Source organism: Fistularia commersonii, chromosome 35 (genome assembly GCF_037954325.1).
Source record: "Fistularia commersonii isolate RoL2024-O1a breed Wild chromosome 35, RoL_Fcom_v1.0, whole genome shotgun sequence".
Taxonomy (NCBI): Eukaryota; Metazoa; Chordata; class Actinopteri; order Syngnathiformes; family Fistulariidae; genus Fistularia; species Fistularia commersonii.
In genome coordinates this window covers 1,954,739-1,969,343 of record NC_141318.1, presented here as the reverse complement: position 1 = coordinate 1,969,343, position 14,605 = coordinate 1,954,739, and the positions used below count along the sequence as shown (strand labels likewise).

General features: G+C 53.1%; 2 protein-coding genes across 3 annotated transcripts; both read left to right on the top strand.

The window, feature by feature from the left end:
* The first annotated feature begins 2,340 nt into the window (after positions 1-2,340).
* Positions 2,341-4,525, top strand: kcnk12l (potassium channel, subfamily K, member 12 like). Its single transcript, XM_086142653.1, has 2 exons — positions 2,341-2,695; positions 2,801-4,525. Exons 1-2 carry the CDS (start codon positions 2,341-2,343, stop codon positions 3,811-3,813), a joined length of 1,368 nt encoding a protein of 455 aa, XP_085998779.1. The 3' UTR covers positions 3,814-4,525.
* Positions 4,526-6,147: 1,622 nt separating this feature from the next.
* On the top strand, positions 6,148-12,814 carry pom121 (POM121 transmembrane nucleoporin). 2 transcript variants are annotated; one of them, XM_086142323.1, is made up of 13 exons: positions 6,148-6,733; positions 7,609-7,815; positions 7,884-8,033; positions 8,108-8,188; positions 8,274-8,445; positions 8,526-8,614; positions 8,687-8,766; positions 8,847-8,968; positions 9,068-9,167; positions 9,891-10,190; positions 10,270-11,808; positions 12,069-12,179; positions 12,581-12,814. In XM_086142323.1, exons 1-13 carry the CDS (start codon positions 6,186-6,188, stop codon positions 12,673-12,675), a joined length of 3,594 nt encoding a protein of 1,197 aa, XP_085998449.1. In that variant the 5' UTR covers positions 6,148-6,185; the 3' UTR covers positions 12,676-12,814. The 2 variants fall into 2 exon arrangements, with proteins under 2 accessions (XP_085998449.1, XP_085998448.1); XM_086142322.1 differs by having other exon boundaries at positions 10,267-11,808.
* Positions 12,815-14,605: the final 1,791 nt, after the last annotated feature.

Here is a 14,605-nt window from a genome sequence, read left to right as displayed (position 1 = left end):
TTTAAACCATCCAGTTGTCATTATCAGCCATTTAAGAAAAAAAAAAAAAAAAAACATTCATTCCAAAGGGGCAATTGGGGTAGCAGCATCAAAGAATACAATTTTAAAAAATACAAAAAATGAAAATAATGACAGTAACACATATATAAAAGTTACTGTGGAGAATTGTGAAAATTCTAAGTAACCTCACTCAGCATTTATATAATAAATATATCACTCGACGAGGGGTTTGCAGAGGTGCTTGGAATTGAAGAGTCGGGCGATTCTGGGGACAAAAGTTGCCCTTCTCTTCTGGGTTTTGCAGGCGGGGCAGCAATCGGTCTGCATTTTAATATTTGAGTGGTATTTTGGAGCAGACCAAGGTGGTGCGCTCCATTCCTGTGGTGTTGGGTGATGGAACAAAACCGGCAATGAAGGTGTGGAACCTGGTTAGGATGGATGAGGAAGCTGAGGAGAAGTTTCCAAAATTGCCCTATAGGCAAATCGGAGAGGACCAACCAGGGGTTCGGTAACTGATTTTACAATTTTAAAGTTCGATTAATACTCCTCGTCTTTATCTAGATGTTTGATTTTTGTGTGTGTTTGTTTGGAAGGAAGGCCGACGCCGTCCAGTTTTCCAGCCCCCGAAACAAGCCGGCTGAGTCAGTCACGCTCCGTCTGATCAAAACTTGAACCGCTCGTAAAGTTCAACGCCCGCGACGGAGATGAAGGCCGCCGTGCATCCACACCTGCCTTCAGACGGCGAGCCGGGGGGACGACGCTGCTCGCACCTGTGAGGAGATTAAAGGGGTGAGCAGACCGAGGGAGTGAGGCTGTGGCACAACAAGACCCCCCTGCAAACACACACACACACACACACACACATGCTGTCTGCAGCTGCAACAAGAAGGCGCTCAGAGTCCTAACAGGCCAACACCATAATAATAGTTTTACCGTAGCTAAAATAGGTAAAAGAAAAAAAAAGCACAGTACTTTCGAGCCTGTATGTTTCATTTTGAAATCAAAAATAAAGAATCCGAAATCGAGTGGTCTCAGATGCTCCATGCAGACAGAATTAAAATGAATACATAGGAAGAGATGAGAAATAAAGATAATGCCGACTGTTGTAGCTTAGCTTTAGCCACGTTGCCCTCAAATGCCATGTTTTTGTATCACGTCAAAGTTGGCTAACACGTTACATCAAATTTTTAAGATAAACTTCATTGGGAAATTCTTTTGTCACTGCAACGTAACAGTTAAAGTGTCAATAAATATAAAAAGAGAGTCAATGAGAAAATAGCAAAAGACATCCACGCATAAATAGACAGCAGAGCGAACAACATCAAGGATAAGAATTGACAAGAGAAAAGGAATAAAATACAGTAAGAGTGAACGTAAACAACCAAAACAAGCGACAATAGCAATGACAAAATAAAGGAAAATAGGAAGGATGCGAATGGGCTGCTGTTGTACAGCAACCTGAAAAGTTCTACAAAATGTTCTTTTGATTTTCATCAGACACCTGGATTTGGACGGAGCGTGAAGGAGACATTTCCCATTTCATTATTTCCAAATGTTTACTCGTGTTCCGATTTAAGTCTTTGTTAACCGGCGGAGGGAAATAGCAAATCCGCATTTCTGCCGCCCGAAAAGACGGATTCTCGGCCGGCTATTCACCGTTAGCTCGACGCGGCTGCGCTCGTGAGCGCCCGATATTAATCGCATGGGAAAAATGATTTAACTATTTTGAAATGCAAAAAAAAAAAAAAACAAGCTTTGCGATTAAATAACTAATAGCCGGAAAGCTAACTAGGGTGCGGTAGCTCTCGCTGATGTTCCTGCCCAATCACAGCAGAGGGACAATCCGACCATACGTGGAGGGGGAGGATGGAGGAGATGATGATGGTGATGTCAGTGTGACAGATGAAACATCAGACGGCCGCTCCGTCGGTTTAGAAAAAAAAAAAAAAGAAAAACTCAAGGGGCTTCCTCCCCTCGGCGGTGGCTGCTCAGCAGATGCGGAGCGGCGGCGCTCGAGGAACGACCTCCGCCACGGCAGGTAAGTCGTGTCCTTCCAGTACAACCTGCGATGACGGGAGCTGCTTTTAGATGATTTCATTTCAAATGTTAATTTAATTACCAGCTGAGAACATGTACTTAAATGACCTTGAGTTAAAAATGCATTTTAAAGGGCAAAACTAAACTAGATTGACTCCATGGACTGAATATTGGTCTTTTTTTTTTCTATTGTATTTGCATTTTATTCCCAGATGCTTCATTTTCTCCCCACGATGACAACAACCTCCTGCGTGTTTTCCGCTCCCGTGTTCCCCGCTTGCGTGATGAGCGCGTGAAGCGGTGATGGCTCCCCGGAGGGCTGCCGGCGGCGGCGGCGGCTGCTGCCCTCGCCGGGCCCCCGTCAATGAAGACAACGCCCGCTTCTGCCTCCTGGCCGGCCTGATTCTCCTCTACCTGCTGTGCGGCGCCGCCATCTTCTCGGCCCTGGAGCACCCCTTCGAGATGCGCGCCCGCCGCCTCTGGAAGCAGCAGCTGGATAACTTTACCCAGAGGTACCGGGTCAACCTGGGGGCCCTGCACACCCTGCTCCGGCAGTACGAGGAGGCCAACGGGGCCGGGATCCGGGTGGACGCCCTCCGACCCCGCTGGGACTTTTCCGGAGCTTTCTATTTTGTGGGCACGGTGGTGTCCACGATCGGTAAGCCTTTTCCATCATCGTAGAATTATTAGAAGATCGCCGGGGAAGGTGGCTGGAGCCAATCACGGTGAAGATGTCATGTGAATCCCTCCTCTTCCTCCCCAGGGTTCGGGATGACCACGCCAGCCACCATCGCTGGGAAGATCTTCCTGATCTTCTACGGTCTGATCGGCTGCGCCGCCACCATCTTGTTCTTTAACCTCTTCCTGGAGCGGATCATCACCATGCTGGCCTACATCCTGCGCTGGTTCCACGAGCGCCGGCTGAGGTGCGGCGGGGTCGGGGTGGAGTCCAGAGGCCGGGAGGCGTCCGGCGAGGAGGACAGCCTGGAGGGCTGGAAGCCTTCGGTCTATTACGTGATGCTGATCCTGGGCGTGGCGTCGGTCGTGATCGCCTGCAGCGCCTCCACCCTGTACAGCTCCATGGAGAACTGGAGCTACGTGGACTCGCTCTACTTCTGCTTCGTGGCCTTCAGCACCATCGGCTTCGGGGACTTGGTGAGCAGCCAGAGGCAGAACTACGAGTCCCAGGAGGCCTACCGGCTCGGGAACTGCCTCTTCATCCTCATGGGGGTTTGCTGCATCTACTCGCTGTTTAACGTCATCTCCATCATCATAAAGCAAACCCTCAACTGGATCCTGGGAAAGCTGGTGTGTCCCGGGCAGCGGCGGCTCTGCTCCTGCTCCCCCGCCGGTTGCTGGTGGCTCTGCTGCTCCTGCATCTACCGGAAGAACCGCCACCAGAGGCGCCCGCCGGCTCACCTGAGGCGGAAACGCCTGAAGCGCAACACGGTGCAGCCCGCCTCGCCGCCGTGCCCCGCGGGGAGGCGCTGCTACGGCGACGGCTCGGTGGAGACGGTGTGCGAGAGCGAGACGGACGGCGACGGGGCGGCGGCCGACAGGGTCTGCGCCGGACGCCGACTATCCGGGGAGATGATCTCCGTCAACGAGTTCATGGCGTCCAACAAGGTGTCTCTGGCGCTGCTGCAGAAGCAGCTGAGCGAAACCGCCCACCAGGGGCCGCGGCAGAGTCACGGCCACCAGAACGGCTTCTCCGGAGGCGTGGGCGCCCTCGCCATCATGAACAACCGCCTGCAGGAAACCAGCGTGGACAGGTAGCGGCGCCCGGATGCTCTCGCTTTCCCCCAAATCCCCAAATGACGAGAACGGAATCACTTCTCTGCGATTAGCGGCCGTTCGGCGCCGCGGGCCTCTGATTCATCAAGTGAATCTACGCACAAAGCGGGGGCGAGGGTTCTCTACATCTTTTTTTTCCATCTTCTAGAGGAAAGGGAGCTAAAAGACGGACGCGACTCGGAGAATTCAAAATTACCGTGGAGAGGGGGCTGATGTCCTCAAGTGATTGGCTCATACGAAAGCAATCAGACGGAAGGAGCCGTGAAGGACCTCTTGACGGGAGGGGGGAAGCTGATTTGAGGGGGTCGCTCGTCTCCTCGGACCTCCTCCCGTCCACGCTGTAGGACACAAACAAATCATCTGTGGATCATCCACGTTTGGAAAGGGAGCTTCTGGAAGCTTTCCACGGGGGGCCAACGTTTTACGCCCGCCAGTAGCCAACCCCGCTTCATGGAAGCCCGTCATTGACATTCATAGTAATCACGGCGGAGCGCCGGAAGCCGCGTTCTGAATAGGACGCATCTAATCACGCGCAGGCCTCTGGAGGACGTCCTCATGGGAGTCGAGTGCCGGGCGGACGGACGCAGGATTGCATCAGCAGGCCCGACGGAGCTGGAGGAGGCCCTTCACTATGCAAGGAATCCCATTTAGGCCAACCTGTGTCATCGTGTGACATCCACTAGGTGTGTGTGTGTGTGTGTGTGTGTGTGTGTGAGAGGGAAATGCTGTACCGTTCCCGCAGCCACGCCGGGAACAGGTTAAAGACAATAAAAGAAAAATGATCAGTCTTTGTGATTTCGATGGTTTTTTTTTTTGCATTTTGATTGATCAAGATGTCCGCTTTTTTAAGAGGATAAAACATCCAGTGTGTGCAAATTTTTGTCTCAATTTTCCTTTTCATAATCTTGGTTTAACAAGTGTAAACAAAAACGTAATCATCAAATGTATTTCTTTATCTTGAATTATTTTATTTAGCTTTGTCCACTAGGGGACGCTCTGAAGAGCGTCTTTATGCACCCAACAACACAAAGAAGAGGGTACTTACTAGTTTGAGTAGAACTTTGAAATAACTTCAATTGTATTGACTGAACTTTTTTATTTAGTAAAAAACAAAAACATTCCTTTTAATTCTTTACTTTTATGTTATTGTGAAATCACGTGTTTATTTAGTCCTCCTACTCAAAAATGCGGTATTTTTCGTGTTAAAGCGTGCAACAGACCTCATGTAAAAGGAGTCCTATCAACAAAATTATACGAAAAAAAAAAAACCCACCCAATTTCTGATACACAGTACCATTACTATTAATTTACACAAAGTACCGAAGATTGGGGCCACACTTACAAACTACATTAATAGGCTCTATTGTTTATTTCTAAGTGCACAAAACACACAGTAGCATGTTCTGTAATGGCAAAGTGATGTGTGGTGAGGCAGGAGAACTGCTTGCCTCACTTAGTGGCTCTTTGCAGCCATTTCACGATCACTCAGCACCAGAAAGTAGTAACACACATACAGTTGTTGACAAAGAAACACTGTACATTGGAAATGTAGTTCATCCAGCAGAAGTGTTTAAATGTTTTAACAGCGACAAACAGAGTGACGGCAATACGGTGTTAGTGCAGAGCATGCCATCATTGAGCGATCTACTTTGAGGCTCGACAGTCCGCAGCCTCACCGCACATCTCCTCTCAGTATTCGAACAGTAAGTGAAAATCCAGTGATTTGGAATAAAAAAAACAATCTTAAAACTGGTGAAGGTAAATGAAAGGTACCTTTATAATGCAAATCACTGATAGATATAACCATTTAATTCTTTTTTTCATTCCAAGATTGGCAAGTGAGGCACAGCCTCTCCTGCCCCCCTTGACTGCACGTTACTGGATCTTAGATCCTATAAAGATGGTCTATAGAGACCATCGCTCTCATTCATATTATTGTGCGATCGACAGACTCCGATGTACCTGCTGCATGATTTTGGACTTTGGGAGGAAACCGGAGAACCCGGACAAAACCTTTCTAACGAGGGGGAGAACCTGCACGGAAAGGCTCCCCTACCAGGGACAATGGCGGTGTGAGGAGAAAGCGCCGCCACCAAATGGGTCTTCATACATTTATGAATTTTTCTGGTTTACAAATAAAATAAAGCAATATATTAACATTACAATTTCTCAATTTCCTCCCGGATAAATAAAGTATTTCTGTTTCCGATGAGGTGACCAGCAGCGGCCTTGGGTGCAGTACCGCCTCCTCGCCGCTAGGTGGCGCAAACTCGCCGAACCTTGAGTCCCAACCGCAGAACTTCCACCACAGACGAAGAATAGTATTCGAGCAGCATGATGGGCGCGCTGCCGCCATGTCACCTAGAGAGAAAAATGTCGCGCTTCTCTCCGCTTTAGGTGTCGTAGGTCTCGCTTTTTATTACATTCCCACTTTCCTCTACGCGACTTTAACTCTCGCTGGCGTCTGCGGTGTTTTCTGCTGCTGCCGCACCGGGGCGCCGCTTCCCGCCAGACTAGGCCTCAATCCCCGGACTCGCGTGAATGTTCCGGCCGGGCTGCGGCGCCTGTGGGGCCGGTGGGTAGCCGACGTGTCCGCGGCGGCGGGACGCGGGAGGACGAAGAGTAGCATTAGCAACCGAGCCGAGCTCCGGGACACGGAGGGGCTTCTCAGGGAGAGGCAGGGCGACACGGTGATCTACCGGAGACAATCTCTAGCCAGCGACTCGTTCCTCTTCAGCCCCCGGGACTTCCTCATGGGGAGCTACCTCGGGAAACCGGAGAGCCCCAACGCCGCCTTCGGGAGGCCGAGAGCGGCGAGGAACCCCCGGGAGCAGCTCCGGGAGCATCTTTCCAGACCCAACCATGCTGTCTGCACCCCGAACAGGAGGCTGTCATTCGCCGGGTATGTTTGTGGGTTTTATTTATTTGTTTGAAAATAAACAACAACAACAAGAACCGTGAGAGATGGGACTTTAAATCCGCTAACGGACGCTAACTGGAGTCCCGGAGTTCCACCTGGAGGGGCAGGCTGCAGCATCTCCGCGGGTTTCCCCAGAGCTCTTGTCCTAAATAAATCCAAATTGTTTTTTTTAATCTAAAAACGCGCACACAGATGATTATTACGGAGTTCTGTTTATTCTACCTTTTTGTTTGTGAGTCGTCCGTTGAAAGTGGCTGGAAATGACCTGAAATGACCCCCTGAGCCGCCGCGTCTTAACCGGAATTCAGGCCAAAACGACCCTTCAATGGCCTCAAAGCTGTTAGTAAATCGCAAAGAAAAGTGTTTTGAAAGGCTATATTTGTACATGTTGAATATTTTCTTGTATAGCTATCCCTCAGTGACCCCCAAACACCTGTGCATAACTGATAATACCATAATATTTAACCAAAAGGCATTTCATTTCACTCCAGTGAACAAGGATCTTCGCAACACAGAGTCCAGTGTGTTTTCTGCAAAATACACAACTTTGTTTTGAAAGCGACTCGTCCGAATCAGTGTTAAACTGAAACTGTTTCCAATTATTCAGATTGACTGTTATTCCCTGCAAGGTTTTCCTTACCTGACCAGACAGAGAGACGATATTACAAAATCTTTTTTTACGTCTCTTAGCCGAAAAGTCGATTTTTTTTTTTTCCCCCTTTTTGTTGACTTCATGCTTTGAGGCTTGTCTTAAAGGCAACTTTTATTACATTTTTATAATACAATGTGAAGCAAAGCGCCAATGCAGCTGAAAATATGCTCACGTTCACCCCCTCCGTGTTGTTTCCTCTGCTTAGGGAGCCGCCGGGTTCGGTTGGGCGGTTCACCATCACCCCGCAGCGCCACTACCCCCTCCAGCAGCCGGGCGTCTCTCCGGTGGGCATCCTGCCTCCGGTCAGGTGGGACGGCTTCAGGAAGAAGAGCATCCTCACCCCGCGCAACTCGCCGGCCGCCCTCAGCCCCGTCACCGTGAAAATCGCCAGGCCGGACCACAACGCCAGCGGGTTTGTACCCAGCGCTGCCTCTCCCGAGTTGTTTAGTTCAGAATATTATATTTTGGTTTCTCTTTCAGTTTCAACCATCTGAGCTGCACGCCGCTCCCGAAGGCCCCCGCTGACCCGTGCTCCAGGGAGAGCGTCCTGAAGGTGTTGAAGGAAAGCCGGAAAAGGGAGGTGGAGCCGGAGGAGAGGAGCTTCACCAACGAGCAGAAAAGCAAACGGAGGTAACGGCGGGCGTTGGTGGATGTTCGTCTGCTCCGCCCGCGGGTTGTTTGACCGCCTTGTGATTTCCCGGCAGGCGTAACGACAGCGGAGGAAGTGCACACTCTGCGTTCGAGCCTCTGCTGCCCAACGGATCTCCGTCGCAGCTGGTTCCCAAGTGAGCCGGCCGTCACGCCGACCTCAGCCCTCAGAAACGCGGCGCGGAAATGAAACTTTTTTTTTTTTATGCTTCCTCCCTCCAGGCCGGGGAGCCTGAAGAGAGGGATGACCTCAGTGGCGGAGGAGTCCACCATGAAGAGATCTCGCACCTCCTCCATCAGCTCTGGCAGCGGGGTCCATGCCAGCAGGGGAACCCCGGGCACCAAGAGGAACCCCATCCACAGCTCCTACAGCTCCTCTATCGGCCTGGTCCAGGTAAGGACGCTCCCTCGCTCCCTCGCGGCGCCGCTTATGGGAACAAATCGGCTCAGTTGTGTCTGCGTATCCATCTGCAGTGGAAGAAGCCGTCGGCGCCCAGCTCGCCCATGTCCAGCCCTGGATCTTCTCGCTCTCAGACGCCGGAAGGAGCCACCAAGCGACCCAGGTTTGCCCCTGGGGGCCCCCGACGGGCCGAACCGCCCGCAGAGCAGATTCTAACTCGCGGTTTGTTCCCCAGGGAGGACGACGGTCTTTCTCCCAGTTCGGCCTCCTCGGCGAGGTCAGACAAGGTGGCTTCTGAAAAGGCGCCCGTGGCTTGTAAGTCTGGCTTGTATGTGGATTTACTTCTGGTGGATGTGTTGTTCTTCTTCTTCTCAACGCGTTTTGTGCCGTTGCAGCCAAGCCGACTCCGGCACCCAAGGTCCCGTTCAGTCCGCAGACGGACGCCGCCGGTGGCTGCGGGAAGAGAAAGCGGAAGATCCAGCTGGTCTCCAGCCACCGGGGAGATCACATTTCCCTGGTGAGACGCGCTCCGAAGCGAAACCCTGATCTTTTTTAAATTTTTTACTTTTCTCTCCCTCCCCTTTACGTCTTATTCACCGTCCTCATTGGTTTTCAGCCCCCGCCCCCGGAGCTGGGCTACACCATAACCTCAGAGGACCTGGATGAGGAGAAGAAGGCCGCCATCAGCAAGATCCAGAAGGTCCTGGAGACGCCCGGTGGGTCTGCACACATTGCTTAAAGCCGCAATGTTGATTTTACTCTTCGCTGAAGCCGCCTTCGGACAGAACGGGTCTGAGAAGTGTCTTACTTGGAAGGTTTTCCATGAAGTTGCCTCCTCCATGGGGAACCTGTTGGGTTTGTGTTCCCACGGGCAGTTTGGGGCCGCGGTAATAACCAAGTGTTTTTATCTTTTCCCTGCTTTGGGAAGGACCCTGTTAGCCAACTCTGCAGTCATTTGGGCCAAAATGCAGAAAAAGCAGCATCAGACCAGGGGAAAATAAGAAGGAAAAGAACAAATACGAACTGTGGAAATAACCAGGGACATATCAGGCAACTTAGAAATAAAATGGATTTATTTTAATGCCTCCTAATTGGAACCTCATGTAGATGGTGTGAAATTAAATCCTCGCCGTTAATGTGTTTCTTTTTAAATAAATCATCTGCGTCAGGTCTTGGCTGCCAGCCTGCTGTTCACAGCCTTTTGTTCGCGCCTGCAGACTCGGCGGCGTCGACAGGTTTTCCGTGCCGCTAATTGAAGCCTGAAATAAAAAACCCGACCTCGGGCGTGACGGCGCCGACACTTCCTCCCGGCTCCCTCGGGTCCGCCCCTTTAGAAATGGCTGCGTGATCCCAGGAGCTTCTCCAGGGTCTGTCCGGTCAGGACCTTCTGACCTTCCCGTCTGATCTTTCGCCCGCTTGTCAACCCGCTCTCGTTTCAGCCCCCGAGCCGGAGAAGGTTGTTCCTGCCCCGGCCGCCATCGTCGCCTCCACGCCCTCCTCCTCCTCCACCGCCACCACCACCGCCTCCATCACCACGCTGAGCAGCCTCCTGGCGGCGCCTCTCCCCAAAACCTCCGCCGTTCCCGTCATCAACCTGGACCCCAGCCCGGCCGGTAGCGCCGGCACGACGCCAGCGGCCCCCAACCCGCTGCTGGAGGCTCTCAAAATGAAGAGCCCGCCTCCGGCCAGCTCCACCGCCACGGCCTCCACGCCGGCCGTCGGCACCGCCACCGCCGCAGGTAAGGCGGCCAGTCGGGTCCAGCATCAAATGTTTCCAAACACGTCCAGCTGAAGAGTTTCTACTCCGTGTCTCAGCAGCGTCTTTCACCGCTGCGCCCGTGCAGCCGAGTGGCTTCAAGTTGAAGATGGCGGCGATGGCGCCGGCGCCGCAGCCCCCTCCCGCCTCGCAGGCTCAGACCACCTCTGCCGGCGTGGAGCAGCCCTCCGCCTTCACCCAGGTGCTCGGCCAGCTCCCGAAGCCCCCCAGCAGCAGCAGCAGCAGCAGTATCGCCCCGTCTGCAGCGCTAACCGGTCTTTTTGGATCCTCGGGGCAAACGGGCAGCCCTGCCGTTACCTTGGGAACCAGCCAGCCGGCCGCCGCTCCGGTCAGCAGTTCGCAGGCCGTCAGTACCGCAAACCTCCTGCTGTCTTCGGGGTTCAAGCCCATCTTTGCCAGCACCACCTCCTCCAACACAACCACAGCCGCCCCTTCTAGCGCCGCGGCCCCCGAGAGCAAACCCCCCGCTCCGACCTTCAACCCCATCTTTGGAAGCACCTCAGCCGGCGCCGCCTTCGGACTGCCTCCGTCTTTCACGGCCGCCAACCCGACACCTCCGGTTCCGGCGGCGAGCACCGCCTCCATCTTCGGCGGCTCCACGAGCGGCGCCGCTTCCATATTCGGCGGCACGACGGGCGGCCCCGCGGCCGCTCCGCCGGCTTTCCCCGGCTTGTCGAACCCCCCGGCGACGACCCCCGTTGCCACGACGAACGCCGCCGCCCAGCCGGCCGTTAAATCCTGCTTGGGAAGCTGGTCCACGGCGTCCAGTACGAGCGTGAGCTCCGCCCCGGCGCAGGCTCCTGCCGCGGGGAGCTCGTTTCAGTTCGGCACCACGACCACCACGGCCATCCCGGCCACCGTCACCACGGCGCCGCCGGCGACCTCCAGCGGCGGCACCTTCGCGTTCGGCGCGGCACAGCCGGACGCTCAGACTTCCACCCAGAAGGTGTTTGCCTTTGGCCAACCCGCTCCCGCCCAGAACACGACCACTGCGTCGTTTGGAGGCCATGCCTTCACCATGGCCAGCGCCGCCTCCTCCACCGCCGCCGCCGCCGCCGCCACCCAGTCCACCTTCACCTTCGGGAAGTCGTCCTTTGAATCCCCCGCGGCCCAGTCCATCTTCAGCTCCTCAGCGGCGCAGCCCAAACCATTTGCTTTTGGTAGCGGCGGAGCGGCGTCTACGGTCGCCTCCAACCCCAACCCGGCCCCTTTCACCTTCGGGGCAGCTCCCGCCGCCAGCTCCGCCGCCACCACGGCGTCCACCTTCACCACGCCATCTAAGCCTGTTTTCGGTGGAAGCACGGCCGCGTTCACTTTCGGCGGCTCCACCGTTCCCTCTGTGGCACCGCCCAGCTTCGGCGCCGCAGCCCAGACTCAGAGCTCGTCTACGGCCACTTTTACGTTCGGCAGCGCCGCTCCCCAGCAGGCCGCCCCCGGCCCCGCACAGCTGCCATCCACCGGATTCAATTTTGGCGCCGCCATGCCGGCGCCCCAGTTCGGCACGCCCGTCGCCAGCAACCCCGCGCCGCAGATCGGAGCCTTCAACTTCGGGGCCGCCGCTACTGACAAACCAGCTTTCGGTAAGTCGTAATGTCGAACCCTCCCACCTGACCGGAACGGGCTTTAGAAGGAAATGCACCCATTTCAAGGATTTCAGTCAAGTGGTTCAAGTTAGGAAAATGGTCTCCGGTCAATCAGCAACAGGATGCTACAAAGGTGTGAAACAAATAAAGAGGACAGGTCGACTCACCGGTAGCGCCATTATTTCATTAGAACCCAATGCTTGATATCATCGGACGCTCGGCTGCATGTGTGTGAAAGCCCTGTTTCTTCTCCGAAGGAACGTCTACCCCAGCCTTCGGCCAGACCGCTGCTCCCGCCGCCGCTGGAGGCCCCGTTCCCTTCGGAAGCCCCGCGACTCCGGTCCCACCCTTCAACGCCGTTGCTTTCGGTAGGTGGGCCGCCGCCGCCGCCGCAGCGCTATCGGTTCACACCGAATTGATCCTCTGGGATGTTTTCTAGAGCTGTAAGGACTAGTCGACAGATAGACGACTAATTGACTCGTCAAAGGGTCGCTGTCGCGCGTGTCCCGCGGCATTCAAAGCAACACTAAACTATGTTCACCGTCCTCCACTGAAGTGTGAAGTTGAAATGAATATTTGTTTAAATTGAGAAAAGAAAGTGCGTTTTATAATTGCAGTTGTCATTGGTTCATTTTGCAAACTTCCTAATCCGACTCGTCGCCTCGTTCGTCGCAGGCCAGAGGAACGAAATTGATAAATCAAAACACAAATCAATGTATGTAGCGGTTATCGTCTTCGAAATGTGACCCTTGCCTACTTTTGTACCCAGGATCCCCGGCGACTCCTTCCTTCTCCATCGGGGCCGGGTCCAAACCGTCGGCGCGGCACCGGCTACAAGCCCGTCGGCACAACCGGAAGAAATAACCCGAAATTGGAGACCCGCAAAACTTTCCAAGGACGTCGCTGCTACAGCTAACACCGCTCCGCTCTAAGACCCCCGGACCCCCTCCCCAGGCCGCCGCCGGACGCTCCCCTCCCTCCTCCGCGGCGTTGTGCATTCGGAGGTGGAAGGCAGCCGGGTTCCGGACGGCTGGACGGCCGGGAGGGGGCGCAGCAGCCCGGAGACGGGATCCCCGCGACCATGTACTTTTACTTGAAGAGAGCGGAGAGAGATGACTCAAAGCGTTTTGATTCTGAACAAAAAAGCATATCCAATTTTTTTTTTTTTTTTTTTTTTTTTTTTTTTCCCTTTTTTTTTCTTTCCTTTCCACGCCTCGGACGTCGGGTCGGACGAGGCGAAAGCGGAGCATTTTATTTTTGTACGTGAGGCGCTCGCTGGCTTGTTTGTTAAGATTTGAGTGCGTCCTCCGGAGGAGGCGGAGCGTCAGCGGCTGCGAGAACGGATACGGGAAAAGAGAAAAAAAAAAAAAAAAACTGCGGTGTAAAATGTAGATCTACGAGACGTTTGCATTTTTAAATTATTTTTTTAATTGGCTGCCTGACCCTGTAAATGACTGCTGTGTTTCTGTACTTTAAAGGGCAACTCAGTAAATATCTGATTGCTAACCATAGTTCGTGCAAGCCCACGTGTTCTCATGCATTCCTGCAGTCCTACAATGGACAGCCTTTGGGGTTTTCTTTTTTTTTTTTTTTTTTTTTTTTTCCATTCTTACTTTTTTTTCGTTTTTGCCAACTTTCATTTCACGCAGTCGGAACGGAAACTCAACACTGACAAACCAAAGCCGACTCCCGCCGAAGTCATCTGATCTCGGTTTGCCCCTTTTTACATCCTGAGACATGTGGAAGTGTGCCAGACTACCTCTGTTTTAATCCCAGGCACTGAATCTGTGGGAATTCCATGGGGTTGGGGGGTAAAGTGAAATAAAATAGCAGGTCGGACTGAAGTTGTGTCAGCCGGGTTGATCCGTCATCCGAGCACCGCCTACTCGGAGCAGAAAACCTCCCCCGTGACGCGAGGAAATCCGACTTCGGTCCGCCGCCGCCAGCAGTCAAAGGTATTTATGGGAATTGTTCTTGGTAACGATCACTTCTTTGTGACCAGTGAATATTATCGGATGCGTTTTTTTTCCATGGCTAATTTTTTGATGAATAAAAAGGACGCGAAGAGCCTTCGGGCCTTGCAACTTGTTTTTCTGTCCACCTGCCGATCCTATTCCTCTATCGACCCTTCCAAACACCAACTCCCTCCCTGTCCTCTTTCCCTCTGGTCTTCCTCCAGGCCCACGTAGACTTGCAAGATATAAAAAAAAAAAGAAAGTATCTACCTTCGTACCACCTCTACAACCCTCTGCCTCCTGTCTTTTCATCAGCGCCTTGGAGGCCCGAGTGCTGAGGCCATCGCTGAAACATCCGATGGGGTTGACGTTTCAGGGTCGTGTTGAATTAACCGAGCTCTTTTTGCAAATGAATGAAACGGTGAATGGTTGAACGTCTCTGGATTCGGCTGCGAGTCGAACCCTGCCTCTGTGGCTGCTGGGATTGGCTCCAGCGACCTTGTTTGGATTGTTTAGCCACCTTCTTGTGAGTCTGCAGGTCCCTGGTTGATACCAGGTTTGGGATCCTCTCCATGTAATGCAAAAAAAAGGGTTAATTTGATAAATCGGGGCAGATTTTATTTGAATAGAACAAAATGACAGCGCAGTTGTCTGATGACACTTTCCACCTCGAGCGGGTCTGGACTGAGCTCTTTTAAGATGATCCACAGAAACCCAACGTTCCCCGAGGAGCATGCACTTGGCGGCAGAGGTGTAGAAACTCCTGTGCAGACACATTGGACAGAGTGGATTGGGTTAAACTTTCACACATATTAAAACAAAGTTGTAAATTAAAAAAA

What these genes read in the sequence shown, in the direction of transcription:
- kcnk12l (XM_086142653.1), top strand. Translation starts at nt 2,341, where the DNA reads ATGGCTCCCCGGAGGGCTGCCGGCGGCGGCGGCGGCTGCTGCCCTCGC. An exon ending in CACGGTGGTGTCCACGATCG is followed by an intron (nt 2,696 to 2,800) that starts GTAAGCCTTTTC and finishes CTTCCTCCCCAG; the next exon opens with GGTTCGGGATGACCACGCCA.
- pom121 (XM_086142322.1), top strand. Translation starts at nt 6,186, where the DNA reads ATGTCACCTAGAGAGAAAAATGTCGCGCTTCTCTCCGCTTTAGGTGTC. An exon ending in GAGCAGAAAAGCAAACGGAG is followed by an intron (nt 8,034 to 8,107) that starts GTAACGGCGGGC and finishes ATTTCCCGGCAG; the next exon opens with GCGTAACGACAGCGGAGGAA. An exon ending in TACTGACAAACCAGCTTTCG is followed by an intron (nt 11,809 to 12,068) that starts GTAAGTCGTAAT and finishes TCTTCTCCGAAG; the next exon opens with GAACGTCTACCCCAGCCTTC.